Raw genomic sequence first — 18,249 nt, 5'->3', positions numbered from 1 at the left:
TGGTAACATACAGGAATTCTATAGTATTAACGAGAGGGTGGCAGGTCTTGTTGTGAAACTTAATAAGAGGTACAAATTGAAGGTGGTACAAGTCTATGCCCCTACATGCAGTCATGATGACCAGGAAGTCGAAAGCTTTTATGAAGACGTGGAATCGGCGATGGGTAGAGTGAAAACTAAATACACTATACTGATGGGCGACTTCAATGCCAGGGCAGGCAAGAAGCAGGGTGGAGACAAGTCAGTGGGGGAATATGGCATAGGCTCTAGGAATAGCAGAGGAGAATTATTAGTAGAGTTTGCAGAACAGAATAATATGCGGATAATGAACACCTTTTTCCGCAAGCGGGTTAGCCGAATGTGGACGTGGAGGAGCCCGAATGGTGAGACTAGATATTAAATAGACTTCATACTCTGCGCGAACCCTGGCATCATACAAGATGTAGACGTGCTCGGCAAGGTACGCTGCAGTGACCACAGGATGGTAAAAACTCGAATTAGCCTAGACTTGAGGAGGGAACGGAAGAAACTGGTACACAAGAAGCCAATCAATGAGTTAGCGGTAAGAGGGAAACTAGAGGAATTTCGGATCAAGCTACAGGACAGGTATTCGGCTTTAACTCAGGAAGAGGACCTTAGTGTTGAAGCAATGAACGACTATCTCATGGGCATCATTAAGGAGTGCGCAATAGAAGTCGGTGGTAAGGCCGTTAGACAGGAAACCAGTAAGCTATCGCAGGAGACGAAAGATCTGATCAAGAAATGCCAATGTATGAAAGCCTCTAACCCTACAGCTAGAATAGAACTGGCAGAACTTTCTAAGTTAATCAACAAGCGTAAGGCAGCGGACATCAGGAACTATAATATGGATAGAATTGAACAGGCTCTCAGGAACGGAGGAAGCCTAAAAACAGTGGAGAAGAAACTAGGAATAGGCAAGAATCAGATGTGTGCGTTAAGAGACAAAGCCGGCAATATTGTTACTAATATGGATGAGATAGTTCAAGTGGCTGAGGAGTTCTATAGAGATTTATACAGTACCAGTGGCACCCACGACGATAGTGGAAGAGAGAATAGCCTAGAGGAATTCGAAATCCCACAGGTAACGCCAGAAGAAGTAAAGAAAGCCTTAGGAGCTATGCAAAGGGCGAAGGCAGCTGGGGAGGATCAGTTAACAGCAGATTTGTTGAAGGATGGTGGTCAGATTGTTCTAGAGAAACTGGCCACCCTGTATACGCAATGCCTCATAACCTCGAGCGTACCGGAATCTTGGAAGAACGCTAACATAATCCTAATCCATAAGAAAGGGGACGCCAAAGACTTGAAAAATAATAGACCGATCAGCTTACTGTCCGTTGCCTACAAAGTATTTACTAAGGTAATCGCAAATAGAATCGGGAACACCTTAGACTTCTGTCAACCAAAGGACCAGGCAGGATTCCGTAAAGGCTACTCAACAATAGACCATATTCACACTATCAATCAAGTGATAGAGAAATGTGCAGAATATAACCAACCCTTATATATAGCTTTCATTGATTACGAGAAAGCGTTTGATTCAGTCGAAACCTGAGCAGTCATGGAGGCATTACGGAATCAGGGCGTAGATGAGCCATGTGTAAAGATACTGGAAGATATCTATAGCGGCTCCACAGCCACTGTAGTCCTCAACAAAGAAAGCAACAAAATCCCTATAAAGAAAGGCGTCAGACAGGGAGATACGGTATCTCCAATGCTATTCACAACATGTTTACAAGAGGTATTCAGAGGCCTGGAGTGGGAAGAATTGGGGATAAAAGTTGATGGAGAATACCTTAGCAACTTGCGATTCGCTGATGATATTGCCTTGCTTAGTAACTCAGGAGACCAATTGCAATGCATGCTCACTGACCTGGAGAGGCAAAGCAGAAGGGTGGGTCTGAAAATTAATCTGCAGAAAACTAAAGTATTGTTTAACAGTCTCGGAAGAGAACAGCAGTTTACGATAGGTAGCGAAGCACTGGAAGTGGTAAGGGAATACATCTACTTAGGGCAGGTAGTGACCACGGATCCGGACCATGAGACTGAAATAACCACAAGAATAAGAATGAGCTGGGGTGCGTTTGGCAGGCATTCTAAAATCATGAACAGCAGGTTGCCACTATCCCTCAAAAGGAAAGTGTATAACAGCTGTGTGTTACCAGTACTCACATATGGGGCAGAAACCTGGAGGCTTACGAAAAGGGTTCTGCTGAAATTGAGGACGACGCAACGAGCTATGGAAAGAAGAATGATGGGTGTAACGTTAAGGGATAAGAAAAGAGGAGATTGAGTGAGGCAACAAACGCGGGTAAACGACATCTTAGTTGAAATCAAGAAAAAGAAATGGGCATGGGCCGGACATGTAATGAGGAGGGAAGATAACCGATGGTCACTAAGGGTTACGGACTGGATACCAAGGGAAGGGAAGCGTAACAGGGGGCGGCAGAAAGTTAGATGGGCGGATGAGATTAAGAAGTTTGCAGGCATGGCATGGCCACAATTAGTACATGACCGGGGTAGTTGGAGAAGTATGGGAGAGGCCTTTGCCCTGCAGTGGGCGTAACTAGGCTGATGATGATGATGATGAATAAAGGGAAAATCAGACATCCACCCGTTCGTAGCAATTGCTACAAAGGAAACCCATACGGGTTCCTCGAAAGAAAACGCCTCATTGTTGAAGAAAAATTCATCCTGGTCCGGGACTCGAACCCGGGACCACCGCCTTTCCGGGGCAGCCGCTCTACCATCTGAGCTAACCAGGCGGCTAGCAGATGGCAGGGCGAAGTCGAATTTGTCGACAACACGAAGCAAAGGCAAGTGTTTGACGTAGTAGATCTAGTAGATGATGATGATGACATGACCGGAAGTTACCTTTTAGTCAGATTTGTCATAGAATCGTCAAGTTCAAAGTATAACTCAGAAGGCAGGTCGTGTTCTTCACGTTATTAAAAGAAAATCAAAGTATACCCGGCAAAACGTTACGGAAACACTGTATGTAACCAATGACCGGCCTACCCTCGAATATGCCTGCGTTGTGTGGGACCCACATACACAGCATCTCATTATTAGCTTAAACGCTATCCAGAACCGCGCCGCTCGCTTTGTAACTAGTGGTTACCGATTTTTCACTAGAATCTCCTATATTAAACGTCGAATTAACTGAATGGACCTTTCCTTGCGCCGTGAATGATTTCGCCTCGTATTTTTGCAGGACGCACTGCATAATGAAACGCCGTTAGTTTTTAGTAGATATTTACAGGCACCGAGTTACGTATCTGAGCGACGAGATCACAGCTTAAAGAATAAAGAAATTTTTGCACGCACGTCTGTTTATAAAAACTCGCTTTTTCCGCGTACTATCAGTGATTGGAACCGGCTGCGTTCTGACATTGTTGAAACTGCTGCTGATCGTGCAAGGTTTTCCGATATGCTTCGTCAGTATGTAAAGCTTGCTCACTTTTTTTGTGTGTGTCCAATGATTGGTTACCCGTGTTTGATGCTTGTGTTTATTTATTACTTTGGTGCAATGAATTGCTTGTCTATCTTTCCACACCCTTTACTGTAATGCTCATAAGCACGCTGTATGTTGTGGCTGTATTTATGCAATCTACAAGTTTGGTGCTGTCAAGTGTTCCTTTATTTTTCCTCGTCGTCCCTACTGTAATGCACATCAGGGTGATAAGTAGGTACTTGAATAAAAACATAAAACAAATAAAACACAAAATTTATACCGGTCAGAAGTAATTTATAAGGGTAAATGAGACGGTCCGCCCAAACGTAGCTAAGTGCTAGAAAGGAAACCCATACGGGTTCCTCGAAATAAAAGCTTTTCTTTCGAGGAACCCATATAGGTTTCCTTTGTTGTACTTAGCTACGTTTGGGTGGAAGTCTCATTTCTCATTATAATTACTTCTCTCCAGCTTGCGGGCTTCGGCAAAACTATTCGATCAAATAAGAGCTATCTTTAAAAAAATCTGATGTTCATTCATCAGTGTGTTCACTTATGGAACTTGAACATTTTCTAACCTCGTCTACAAGGCAGTGTGCTTCAAAAAGCACGAAATTTTTTTCGCTATAATCAACTTAAGCGCAAACTCTACTTGTACGCTGTACAGAGGTGTTCTGCAAAAACAAGCGCCCTTTTCCCGCACTATGATATTGCGACGCTTACTGCTTATATTATCTTATCTTATCCTGGTACAGGTATGGACGCTGTATCTACTCACACTATCGCGAGTGTGGCGAGCTTGATGGTCCAGTTCCAGAACGCCGCAGCCTCAGTATTCAACAGCCCCCAGAAAAACGAAAATGGCGGAGCCACCAAAAATGTTACGAAGCAGCGTGAAGTAGTCATCCCCGGGGGAAACGCGAGACAGCTTCTCGACGCAGAACCTGCTCACCCCTTCACTGCCTTCACAGCGATCGAAAAGGTTTTTGCTTCCTTTCAGTTCGCAGTTGACGTCTCCACTCGTAAACTGGGATGTGTTGTGGTATTTAGCGGGAGAAGCCGGACATGACGAAATTTATTTCAGTCAATCTTCTGCGTCTATTTACCATGACAGTGGCGCAAGTCACTTTTGCGTCTATTTACCATGACAGTGGCGCAAGTCACTTTATGATAAAATTCATGTGAAAAACCAGCTGTGGAGTGCGAAAACTTCACAAATCGTCAGTTATTGCACCCAACTAATCGCAGCGGCATTATTGCATGCACAGGCTGTTGCCACATTTCGAGTCAGAATTAGGATATAGTGACGTCCCATGCTTATCTTTATTTTTGCGGGGTGGCAGAAAATGTTCATGCTGTACTAAATGTAAATGATGTACTCGTTTTTCAGCGTTATCAGAAAAGAATTATCGGAAAGGTAAAAAAAAACAAATGAATTTATTAGTAATATATATAATCATACACGCTACGTATGAAAATATTTTATTTGATTTTGCATGTGAAAACCACAATATGAGCGTAAAGCCTGCCAAGGAGAATATCGCCGAAATAATCTCGATCCCGTGTGCTTCTGTCAGACGACACTTAACATAAATTAACTAATATAAGTTGACGTGCATCTTAGTATTCGCCCACGCGGAAATGTGGCCGCGGCGTCGGTGGTCTAACCCACGACGTCGAGCCTAACAGCGCATGTTCTTAGGGAGGAGGGAGGGGGTTGTCACCGCAACCCGCACGAAAGAAGAAGCGAAGTACACAAAAGGAGCGCCTTTTTCTTTCCTCTGGGTTGCGCTGCCCACCCCTAGCAACACGTTCACTCACCCACTCGCCCAGCTTGCCGTGTTAAAAGCGCAACACCGTAGCAACATACATTAATAGAAAAGTTGGTGAAGACGTACGTATCTTCAGCCACCGCGAATATTGTGAATTTGGCCACGTTTATCTTTTCAGTCTTTCCTTGACTTACTCGCCCGATATTTGGATGTTGAGTCTGCCGACGTACAAAAGCACATTGCAATACTGAGTGTCCCAAATAATTGCTGCCACAAAGCGACTGTCTATCATTCATGCGAACTGGATTTCACCTGGCAGAAATGTACTCCTAAATCTTGATTAGCTTTGTGCAGCTTAAATTTAACCAGATTCACCCAGCTGTTTAACAAATTCATCGGATTAATGGTGCTGTTTAGGATTGATACGAAGAATAGATTTATTACTTTACGTATTAAACAAGAATTACCGAGTGCCCACTTTTCAGCAGCACAATGGCAACACTAAGGAGGAGCGACAGCTCTCTCTCAAAGGAAGCAGCTTCCCCTTCCTCTGGCTGCGACGCCTCCGAGCATGGCATGCCCTGCCGCCACTGCTGCAAGCCCTACTTCCGGTCATGGCGTCGTTGGCGGATATAAAACGCCTGAACGCCTTCTTTCGACTGCCTTATTACGACGCCCGGATATTAGAAGCCTACAACTTTGCTGCACTGGGACACGTACGTTGACCTCACATTCGACTTTCACGGGCATATTTGTGTGGTTGTGAGATTTTTGACAAACTGTATGGCTGCTCTATAGGCACTGTGCTGAGCAAGAAATGATCTTTTTGACTCTTCAAAGAAGCAATGATCAATTAATTTAGGAGGAAGAATCTCGCGCGTAAGCAGTGTTAATTGCAACATGCTTCACATTCCTCCCTTTTGAGCGCACTTTCTCCGTGCAGCTGACGAACGCTGCCTCCGGTTTCGCCATCAGAAGCAAGAAATACATAACGCGGCATTGGACAACTGTTTATACGACGGATAGATGGAAGTTTGGTGGATTGTAATACATGAACTTATGCATCAACTTAAAGGAAATTAAGCGAAATGATGCAGAAACATAAAGGTTCCGCCTTCTAGACATAAAAGTTTTGCCTAATGAGCTCTCTCATTAACGTCGTTATTTGCGCTTGTGTGTATATCGTCTTGAATCTAAAACAGCGCAAGACACAAGAAGGACAGAACAATACACCCACCGCGCTGGGTACGTCTTTTTTCATCCCTGTCGAGCTTTTCACTGTTACAAATTTGAGACGATCATCCCATAAGACCAGCCTTCGACGCTATGAAGGTATATTTATGTTACTTCAGGCTGGCTTGCGCGTGATTAGTGTCATCCTACGTGTTTCATTTCACTAATAGCCCATAACATCTACCGTGCTCGCGATATGTCGTTCTGACCCCACAAAGCACTCTAACGTGTAACTACTGTTGGGTGGCTTCGTGCAGACATGGTGACACGGCCAGAGAATCTGCAAATCTGGCGTACTTAGCGTGATGTTCCTCCTCTTCCCTCTCAGTTTCGTCTCTCTATTTTTCAATTCGAATTGAGATTTCCCGATATGCTTGGAAACGCCATTGTTAAATATTAAAACTTGTATTGCTGGGTCTGACGGCTGCACACAGGTTGTCGGCCGAGCAATAGCTCGCAAGGTGGATCATCTACGGCGCCAGGATAAATCCATGGACGAATGTTGGCAGCGCTTCTGGGAGAGCTCTGATGTTATCGACTCCAAAAACGTTTACTGCGCGGAAGCTACGATTAATGAGGTGAGAATGACAGGGCTCAATTTACAGGCCTCCGTGAGTCATCCTTCAAACTCACGAACCTACATTCAGAAGAGTACGATTAGATACACACATGCGCAGGCTCGGTAAACAGGCAGCTGCTCTGCGCATGCCCGCGACAATGTTCAGAACGAGGTGAAGTTTATCCCAATATACCGCGCACTTTTGTAATCGATTTATTTTTGGTAACACAAGAAGCACGAAAAATGACGGAAAAATGACGGAAAATTGGGGGTCACAGCACTTGGTGATGCTTGTTTATTTGGCACAGCATGGGTCATAAAACCTACATAGTAAACAGAGGAAAGTAGCCGCGCAATCTTAGAAGGCGCTAAAATCTGGAAGTTGGACTCGTCTTTCGCAGATGATTTCCAAAGAATTCCATAAAATGGTGCAAATGAACAACTTGCGCTAACATGTTGCTTTAGCATAGCACAGCACGTTGAATGTACGCGCTTTCGCTTTATCGCTTCACGAAAATACATATATTGCAGACGTCTTCCTCATGCACTTTCATTGATGGGCATATTTTGTATGTAGAAACGATTGGAAGCGTTTTGGTGTGCAGGTGCTTTTATTCTAAGTGGTGGATAAGCTCCAGTTCTTTCTCAGATGAGGAGCGGACTCGCGCCTTTTCACTTAATTATAGGCTGCGCTGTTTGGGAGTGGCAACATTATCGTCCTTGCAATATGGGCTTGCTCGACAGAGGCTCGTCCGCTTCAGTTTCTTGGGATAGCTACAGAAGGTATACGAAACATAGTAGAAAATGAACTCTAAAAATTAATAGAAAAATTGATGCTTCCAGCGTGGGCGACGCATTCATGATTTTTTCTATATTTTTTGTGCATGACAGAATGACACGTGGCGTCAGAAGAGGGTGAACGAAGTTGTCGCTAACGATACGCTTCTGGACCACGTCGTCGGCTTGAAGATGGCCTACCTTGCCCTAGTGAGCTCAACCAAGAGGGCCAGTCTGTCTTACAGTGAACGACAAGTGCTTCCAGGCATTCATCTGTCGAGCAAGCAGCTATTTCTTATATTGCACTGTGCTTTGAGCTGTGCAATGGACGCCAGCCGAGACACCCATCACTCTATCCACAAGAATAACTGCATGGTGGTGTACAGATCCTTCCGACCTTTCATCGACAAGCCATGCGCACAACCCACTGACGAAAATACGCTCAATGATTGTCTCTACGTATAAGAGAATATTTAAAGCCACACAGCAAATCACGACATTGTGTCTTTCGGCTTGCCTTGTGGCATACTTGTGCGATGTGATGAAGTAGTCCTTTAATTTCAACCTCTGGAGGTATTGTGAGAGCTGAAAGTAGTTTCAAATAAAAAGAATAATTGTATTCTTTTGAATGCAACAGATTTTTGCTAGCATGAGTTCCAGACGACCGTTCCAAGAACACTATTTCGTTAATTTAAAGAAAAAGCCACAAGTGCAGTAGCCACCAAGGGTATGCTTCATTTTTTTCGTTCTGTTCCCATAATGTATTTCTCAGTTGGAAGTAATACGCGCACGTCAACTGCAAGGGTAAGCTAACACCTCTTCTTTTGCTCAACAGATCGAAGGACACGCAATGCGCTTGGCAGATGAGTGGTAGTCTTAATGTCAAATAGAAGAATGAGCCCGTGACAGGAGAAATGAAGTTGAATAAATGGCAAAAAAATTACATGGTCTGACGAAATGAGGAAATTTTCCAAGGGTCAGCCGGTGTTGGACAAGTTTATTCGAATACTGGGGAGAGAAGCCTGCAGTGGATGTATATTGGGCTGACGCTGCTGCTGCTGCTGCTGATCATGATGATAAGCAGAACGCACGCAAGCTTATCAAGCAGTAAAGCAATGACTGATTACATAGATGTTGCTGGCAGCAACTCGACACTGGGATTGACGAACATGGACAATAATGATGATGATGATCGGCAATAATTTCGCGTACGCACTTCGGAGGATGAGTTAATGGAAAGTTCGGGTGGTCATTTCAGTGCGCTCTGGCACTGCGACAAATGCTATGTAAAAGGGGAATTAGGTGTTACTGATAGCACAAATGGGTTCAGTAGATGATATGCAGGATCATCACTTCCATACCAAGTTATTAGAGAGCTTTAGAATAGGGGCCCCAATATTTTGGGGACCCAAAGAGCTTTGCGGGCGTTTGCGTTGGGGCACGCAGGAGTGAAGAGTTTTAGAATAGGGTTTTACGTTTGCGGATAGCGTTTTTGGCTGACAGCGCCACTACGGCGTCAAAGAAAAGCTATTAGAAATAATTAAATAAAATATACCATTTTATGATATGAATTGTAAATTTGACTTGCGTGTATTCGCGTTTAATTACAATTTAGAGGTTATTCAAGCAGCAAACAATTAGTTGTGCTAAGTTTTGAGCAACAAAAGCAACTTTACGTGCCTTCACCAGCCAAGCTTAGCCGCGTTAGGCCTACGAGCCATAAGATCCACACTCGAATTCGGAATCAGCGGCGTCTAATGAATCAATCTTCATAACACACGTTAGTTGAGAGAAAGCGATAACTGCAGTCACTTCTCCTAGCTTGCGAACTTCACGCGTTACCGCGAATCGAACCCGGTTTGGCGCTAGGTTAGAGCCGTCGCTTCGATGGGTGCCGCCATGTTTGTTGACGCAAAGCTTTTGGGAACGCTATTTGAGCTCCCGCTAAATCGGCGAAATAGCGTTCCCAACGCAAAACCCAAACGCAGTTAGCGTCTAGCGCATGCGCAGTGGCTTCGACGCTAATTCTCTGGGGCCCCAAAACGTTTGGGGCCCCTATTCTAAAACTCTCTATTATTTCAGTACAGCGCTAAAGTTGGTTCTTTTACACGAGCTTCGTAGCACAGCGAAACGACCACACGAATGGAACTTAAAAGTCGTGTAACAGTTGGTAGCTCAGCCATATTCTTATAAGAGGAGATATGAAGAAAGGTTACACAAGCAAAAGAGTGTTGGCGAGTCAGCAAGCAGACTAACAACAAATGAAAGAATATTAAATGTTCGTCGATCTTTCTTATGGTATGTTGCAGGCCATGTGGGGAGTGGGATGTACCATGGCATAGCTACATTGTGTGCCGTAGTTCCCCCTAATCATTTCGAATAAGTGTTACGCCTACACTGAGCGCCACAAAGCGCCAGAAACCGGAAGTGATGAACTAAATTGTGGGACACAAACGAAGCACATGCGAGGTCAACTAAATCTAGAGGGGAGCTACGTGTGCCTCGGTGACGTTTCTAGAGTAAGCAGGAGGTGTCGAATACATCTAACGTGGCTCCGAAACTAGCGAGAAATGAGGACACGCCATCAGGCCCAAGGCAAACGTCGTGGTCCCTTCAAGGCGTGCACCGGGCAGCACCGCATCAGCTCTCCACACTCTATAAACGAACGTTTTAACGCCGTTAGCTTTCCTTGCGAATTTCCCCAGGTTGCGGTGCATGCTTGTCTGCATCCAACTACTTTCGCGCCAGCATGGGTCAGTGAGCACGTGACATTCGGTAGGCGTCGCTCTTCAACAAACCTATTTAATGCCAGCCTGATTCCCGATGTACTTGCGGCTGCGTATGCGCCGTTCTTCGATAATCCGTTTTGACTACCACTTCTGTCACTGGGTATGTACGGCTACCTTTGGACAAAAAAAAATCCTTCAAGATCGCTCAGATGCTGCGCGGAATTCAAGCTACGCCATACATATCCATACAATTTTCTCTTAATGCATATTTAAGAAGGCGGCACGCACGCACTTCTCGGCGGCGCCGCTATTTGGCGCTGCGTTTCCGGAGCAAAGCTCGAAAGAATAGCTTGGCTGTACTAGGCGCATCAGGGGTGAAGCGTTTCGGTGGTGATAGCTTTCGTGTGTCGCTCCATTCCTTCAATGCTAATCGCATCAACACCCACGGTCATCGTGAGAAGCTTTCTGGCGTAATTGCTCTATGTTTATGTTGATATGGGGCGGGCGCAATTGCAGCGTCCATTATAAGCAAGGTTTACCATAGCAGCTGTCATACATGTATCAGCTTAAGAGAAATTGTTAAGCTCGAGTTCACTGAGTACGTGTTGATGATGTTTGTTCCGTTAAACTCAAATACCACAAATGTACCTATTTTATAGGTGGCTTGCTGTTTATTGCGCCATGAAATTTTGTACTACAACTGTTGTAAATAAAATAAAATGAGACAGTAAGATTGCAACGGAAGCTCAGAGTTTATATTACGACGTAAAAATACCGCAATGTGCATTTATTGACAAATCGCAGTATAGCAACGACGTATTGTGAACCACTGTGTTATAGACGAATATTTTGTGAATGAACGACGTTTAGTACACTCGTAAATAATGTCAATATGTTTTTTTTTAGAAAGTTGCGTTTCACGAACTTTTCCCCACAAATTCTGAATGAGGCGCAGTTTACGCGAACTTTATGCGTCTTTTCGATGTAGTGAAAGGAATCTTGACACGTTCTGCTTCATCTTTTTCAACGCAGCAATATGCAGTTACATTCTTTAAAAATTCCAGTGCTGTAAAGGAAAAGTTTGCTTGCAGCAGTCGTAACGTATTCAAGGAGCATATTCACGAAAGATTTCCGTTCACAATTTAGTGCTCGTTGCCGTAGGCCCCCCGTTTTCCCTAATAAAACATCCAGCATCTGGATTGGCTAGAATTTGCTCTTACAAGTTTTCCCGCAGGATCCTAGCGCAAGAACTTTTTGTGATTATGGGCGGTTGCTTCTACTAAAGGCAACAAAAGTCAAACAAATCAGTGTTTCAGTGCGATTGTAATTATATGGACACTCCAGGTGAATTTCTGTCCTCGTTGCCATACACACGACAGTGGTTGGTGTGACATCTTTGACATAGCGTATTGATAAAAGATTGGGATTTACTATTTGAGATCCAGTAATAAGAACAAATGATTTGATTACTTCAGGAATGTCAGCAAGCACTGCGTAGGAAGCGTTTTTTTCAGTCATACATCTGCTGACAGAAATAACGAAACATTTCTTGTATTGAGGAAGTGCGTACAGCCTCAGACTGCTCGGCATGTTTTGCAATATTGTTCGCCCCTGTTTTTGCTTAACTTGTCAATATGCCACATCCGATATTTACAAACATACATTGTTTTGACTGGTTGGCATTGTTCTGACGCTTTCACTTCCAAAGATAGTCACGCTAAGCATATAGTTAAGGTTAAGAGTCGCGTTCAACATCAACGCAGTTAAACTCTTATGGCACAGGTGCTGTGCTGAGGGCGCAGTAAGACAGTGGGCTCTTAGAAGCCGTGTCACGATCACCAGTGCTGCAACGCTTTAGGCTGGAGTAATGTTTTTGGATTGTTATGGAAGCCGCGTATGTCAACGACCGTGGAAGAGTTTCTCCTGCTTACCACCATTACTTTGCGTGATGGCTGCGTGCTGGGGCATTTATTCGGGAAGCAATAACAAACACATTTATATCCTACGTGCATTTCACTTTCTCCGAGCAAAGTTGAAACATGAAGGCGTTTATAAATTTGTTTATTAGCAAAATAAAGCGGCAACTGTGTTATGAGTGTTGGTGGCGCGGGGCAAGATAATGTCGCATCAGTCGGTGTTACATTACCAATGCTTCCCAGTGCGACAAGTAGAGACAAACAAGACACACTCATTTTGGTAGCAGGCTTGCGTTCAACAGCGTGAGTGTCCATTCTAGTTTGCCCACGTCATTCGGCCGGAGAAACTGGCCGCTTTTTTTTTTGTTCCGAGAGAAAAAAAAATCATGGTTCCGACAATGATGTTCCACGTAGTGAAAAAGAAAGAGTAACTCATGCTTTTTTTTTCTTGTGCTTAGAAATACCTGTCTGCCATCTGCCCTCGACGCTTATACCTAGACAAATGCCACGTGTTGTCAAAACACCGTTTGGTTTGTCACTGCAGAAAACACACACCACATAGGACTATTCTTGAGAGCAAGCTGTGCCATAAAGCCGTTTTTTCGTCTTTTTATATGAGAACAGGAAAGCTAAAAGGTTTACTTATCCGTCTCTCTTTTCTGATGCTGGCTTAAGTCTGATATTATCGAGGTGGTGAGATCATCGCTGGAGCTATTGTTCATCAGAAAGGAATCTTTGTTTAGAGTATATATAGTGTTATAAAAAGGCATGTAGGAGGTATTGCAAAGTGTGGAAAGAATTGCATTGCTGCCCGGCTTTTCTTTTTCATTAAGCATGAATAATGTTATGTTGAGGTAAAAACAGCGATGAATGCAAAATTTAACGACACAAGCTCTCTGCAGAATGACATATGCTCGCTCCCATTTGTTAAAGGAAACATGGATTTAAGATGCGAAAAAGCATAGCCTTCTATCGTCATCGCAGATGTGAATATGGAAAAGCTACCTTTCTTGCTTCTGCTTGAGCCGGACGTACTTACCATAGAGCTGCATGGCAACAGAAATAACAGGTCACTTAAGCCTGGAGGAGGGCGTCCGTGGCTGAATGCTTTGTCCACTACAGAAGGGTGGCTGTTATTGGTGTAGCGCACAATATCGCACTATAAATCGTATACAGCTCAAAGTTACTATGTATACGCACAATAACGTTTAAAGGGGAGCTTTCCCTGCCAGCTGTGCTGCACCTTTCTCAGCGTGGTTGCCCAGTATTGCTGTCTTGCCCACTACATGACTCATTAAAAAAAGCCCTTACGTTTCCCAGTGGTGTAACTCCACATACGGAACAGTGGTACGCTGTTGAGTATAGACAACACTGGTGAGACGATATAATAACGTGCTTCTTGCACTCAAGTTGTCTTTGTTCAAGTACCAATAGTCTATCCGGGCCCTCGCCTGTTTCCGCACTGTATATACTCGCAACATTCCGGGTTGATACCTTCCCTCGTAGGTATCTTTTTGCAAGGTGGCGCTGCGGACACCTTTCCGCACCTGAAAAGAAATGGAATAGTTGAAGTAGCCAGAAACCGCGACAAATTTCCACTACGCCAATGTGATCCGGTCAAGCATAGTCTAGGGGGTGTTAATTTGACGCTGATATTCTTTTATTGCAATAGAAAAGGCGAACGTTCGCCGTCGGCATCTGTGTTGCTGTGTGGATATTCATGTATATGGGCATTTGTGTTTTATATGTAGAGTCATGTTGTATATGCAAGGTAGATTTCGCTACTCTTCAGCGCCAGTGGTTCTTCAAACCAGGCCTTTCATTTATATTCAAATTATTGCTCAGGATTGTGTGAGTGGCGGCCCACAATCAGACGTCATTAAACATAACATTCACTGTGCATGGCTTATATGGTAAACATTTTCAGACTATTAAATGTTTATGTTGAAAACAATATCAGTGTTAAAACCTGAAAGAGATGTAATTTTAATGGTGCGGCTCTTTAAGGGCAGAATAGTCCCGATTTTGAGAAGTCAATACCGGTCCTACGAGGCATGCTAAAGCTTTTAAGCGGGGAGGAAGATAAATAAGAGCCCAGGGTTCGCCGGTGCTCTGAGCCTCTCGCGGTTAAGCAGTTTTTAACGTTTTTGCCATTTTCATGATAGTCCTTTCATCAAGGATGAGCAAGAAGACGCTCCGCTCACGACGACCACCTAAACGAGGTCAGTCGTCTGCTGTAGCGCTCATATTTTGGACGACGGGCTTTTGAATGCTAGGACAAGCTCGGTTCTTCGGAGAGCTCAACGCCGGAAGTTATGGATTTTGACTACGAGTAAACTGTAGCCGTGGGCTGCCGTATGAAGAAGATGCGCCGTATGTCGACTGAAAAGGCTTCCCCAAATCAGAGTGAGCAGGGATCCTTCATGGTTTCTTACGTGCCGCTCTCGATGTCACAGTGCATCAGCTCCCTCAGCCTGCAATTTCTAACCGAATATACTGAAAGTGTGGCGCCTGGACGAGATCAGTATCAATGGTCGCAAGAACATCCTGGCGATAGATGTAGGAAATAGAGCGAAAGTGAATAAGTTCAAGACCATTCCGCAGTTAAGCGCTCTCCCTGTCCGTCCTTTATTACCCACGGGAAGCCGACAACGACTGGTGCGATTTCCGACGTGGAGCTTGAAATCAAGTATGCCGACATCAATAGTCTTCTGAGGTCATCGGTGCGAAATCTCGAGATTCGCTGCTTGGGGAACTCCTGATGCGTCAAGTTAATATTTGCTTCTTCTACATTACCAGCGTCTGTCAAAGTGATTACAAGGTACACCGTGCGCGCCCATTCGCTCCCAGGCCTCTTCGGTGCCGGCGATGTCTAAAGATAGGACACGTGAGCACTATTTGTAGAAGTGAATTCACGTGCTCGCGTAGTGACGGAGAGCATAATACCGTCGACTGTGATGCGTCTTCATTTAAATGTGCCAAGTGTACTGGCTCTCACGAAGCAATTTCGGAGGAATGCTTAAAGATAATACAAGAACTTCGTATTCTTCGAAAAACGGCAAGAGATCCAATCGTCACGTAAAGAGGCTACTCATTCTGTTAGCCAGATTGATTAACGCTAGCGAAAGTAGCGCCACAAAACCATTTCGGAAGACCTACATAGTGGCGTCTGGACTCCGCGAGCACCTCTGCCTGTGCGCATATTGCTAATTCAAGGTCGGTGAGAGCACGCGGCAAATATTCGCTTCCACCAACTAATAGAGACATTAAATGGCCTTTGCTGCCCTCGAGGCCGACGGTCATAGCAGCGGGCCCTAGAGCGGTCCTCGGTGCCAGGAAGCCTAGAATGATAAGACAAACGAAACCGGTAACACAACGGGCAAGCAAGGAGATTGACACAGTGAGAAGCGTTGAGAAAATTCTGAAGCACCTGGTAGAGTTGATTTGCGTGGTTCTCTGTGGCCTCACGAATCCAGCCGCTAAAGGTGCCCTGCAGATGATGATGATGATGTATGGGGTTTCATGGCGCAAGGGCCAGGAATGGCCAAAGAGCGCCATGTCTGTGGTAGTGGGTGTGCAGTGTAACTATGATTACTATGAATTCGTGTGTCGTGGCTGTAAAGGGGCCTTAAAATATACGCTCTAAAATGCGTAAAATCTGTGTAATAAAATTATGGCGATGACGTATGACTTGTACTATGAACATTTAGATGCATATAAAAATGATATGACAGCTAAAATATATCAGATTATGAGAAATGCCAGAGCACTACTGCCTCCTTAGAGCCCTTGAAACACAAGGGTCTGGAGGCATGTGCTATACCGTACAACTATCCCAGCGGCATCCTCTAAAGAGAGGAAGCGCTAGGAATGCATGGGGCTAATAACATGTAGGACCACATCTCTCAGAAAACCTAGGACTGTGTCTGTGTTAAAAAGCGGTTCTGGGCCGAGGAACATTACTGGATGAAGAGGGATGTGCTGTCTGTAAGCGAAGGAAAAATGTTTCATTCTTTCATATTCGGCTTCCCGACACTCCAGGAGGACGTGGAGTACGGTCAGCCTCTCCCCGCATCTACCACAAGTAGGAGGCTCACTTCCGGTGAGTAGAAAATTATGGGTGCCAAACGTGTGTCCTATTCTGAGACGACAGAATAGGACATCTGTTCGGCGTGATTTTGTAGTAGAGGGCCAGAATCCTAATTGTGGTTTTATCAGGTGGAGCTTATTATCTGTTTCCGCGTCCCAGATGCGTTGCCAGTGATCTCGCAGCCTCCTTCGCAGGAGAGGCCTCAGATCTGTGACAGGCACCGCAGCGGTAGGGTTAACCGCTTGCAATGTGATTGACGTGGCCATCTGGTCCGCCAGAACGTTACCTTCAATTCCCCTATGGCCAGGGACCCAGCATATTATGATATTCTGGTTAGATGAGTACGCTTTGCACAAGACCGAATATAATTCATTAAATACGGGATTTTTATGTTTGCTGAGTGACATTAAGGCCTTCACGACGCTGAGAGAGTCTGTATAGATCGCTGCTTTTGGAAGTTTCGATTTTCTTATGTGCTTTACAGCAGATAGTAGTGCGTAGGCCTCGGCCGTAAAGATACTTGTTTCCGGATGCAGTACATCGGATTCCGAAAACGATGGGCCGACGGCTGCATAGGATACCCCGGCATTTGATTTCGAAGCGTCTGTGTAGAACTCTGCGCAGGAGTGCTTGTGCTGGAGTTCTAGGAAATGCATTCGGATTTCAGCCTCAGGAGCGTGCTTTGTAATTTTTATAAAGGATATGTCACATTGTATCACCTGCCATTCCCAAGGAGGTAAGAGCTTGGTTAGGTGCATTAAGCGATGCTCGAGGAGCGGGACATGCATTTCATCGCTAAGCTGCTTCACACGCAGCGGGAAAGGCTGTCTTATGGAGGGACGATTGTTGAAAAGTGTAGCGCACGTCATATCGGTAACGTTATGAAAACATGGATGTTCAGGATTGGAGCGTACTTTAAGGAAATATGTAAAGCTAATGTATGATCTCTGTAGGTGGAGAGACCATTCATTTGATTCCACATATAGACTTTGTATGGGACTCGTTCTGAAAGCGCCAGTGGCCAGTCGGATTCCCAGATGGTGGACTGGGTCTAGCATCTTTAGCGCGCTCGGGGCGGCAGAGTTATAAGCAACGGCACCATAATCCAATCGAGACCGAATTAGGCTCTTGTATAGGTTCATTAAACACTTCCTATCACTACCCCATGTAGTCTGGGATAGAAGTTTCATTAAGTTCATTGTTTTCAGACACTTTTCTTTAAGATGTTTAATGTGTGGGACGAAAGTAAGTTTATTGTCGAGTATAACACCTAGAAATTTGTGCTCTTTGTTTACAGGTATCTGATGTCCACACATTTCCAAGCAAGGATCCGGGACCAGGCCTCTCTTCCTTGTGAACAGCACACAAGAACTCTTTTGAGGATTGATTTTAAAACCATTTTTCTCTGCCCACCCTGACACCTTGTTCAAACCATGCTGTACCTGTCTCTCGCATACTGCGAGGTTACAGGATTTGAAGCCTATTTGGATGTCATCCACATAGACGGAATACAAAATGGCCGGGGGTAAGGAAGCACGGAGCGTTGTCATCTTAACAATAAAAAGTGTGCAACTGAGCACGCCTCCCTGGGGTACACCAGTTTCTCGTGTAAAAGGACGTGACAGCACATTGCCAACTTTCACCCGGAAGGTACGATTGGACAAGTAGCTTTTTATTACGTTGAGCATATTATCATGAATGCCC

General features: G+C 44.7%; 2 protein-coding genes across 2 annotated transcripts in view; one reads left to right on the top strand and one right to left on the bottom strand.

Moving 5' to 3' along the window:
• Positions 1 to 6,915: 6,915 nt before the first annotated feature.
• On the top strand, positions 6,916 to 8,282 carry LOC142591065 (uncharacterized). Its single transcript, XM_075703433.1, has 2 exons — positions 6,916 to 7,052; positions 7,925 to 8,282. The coding sequence occupies exons 1-2, from the start codon at positions 6,966 to 6,968 to the stop codon at positions 8,273 to 8,275; spliced, it is 438 nt and encodes a 145-aa protein (XP_075559548.1). The 5' UTR covers positions 6,916 to 6,965; the 3' UTR covers positions 8,276 to 8,282.
• A 5,537-nt stretch (positions 8,283 to 13,819) lies between these two features.
• LOC142591064 (uncharacterized) overlaps positions 13,820 to 18,249 on the bottom strand; it is a 41,191-nt gene continuing 36,761 nt past the window's right edge. Inside the window, exon 3 of the mRNA XM_075703432.1 lies at positions 13,820 to 14,002. Coding sequence (XP_075559547.1) covers positions 13,891 to 14,002 — 112 coding nt within the window. The 3' untranslated portion in view covers positions 13,820 to 13,890. The remainder of the gene's footprint in view (positions 14,003 to 18,249) is intronic.

Source organism: Dermacentor variabilis, chromosome 8 (genome assembly GCF_050947875.1).
Source record: "Dermacentor variabilis isolate Ectoservices chromosome 8, ASM5094787v1, whole genome shotgun sequence".
Lineage (NCBI taxonomy): Eukaryota > Metazoa > Arthropoda > Arachnida > Ixodida > Ixodidae > Dermacentor > Dermacentor variabilis.
The sequence above is the reverse complement of the archived record's forward strand: the minus strand, read 5'-3'. Positions and strand labels throughout refer to the sequence as shown.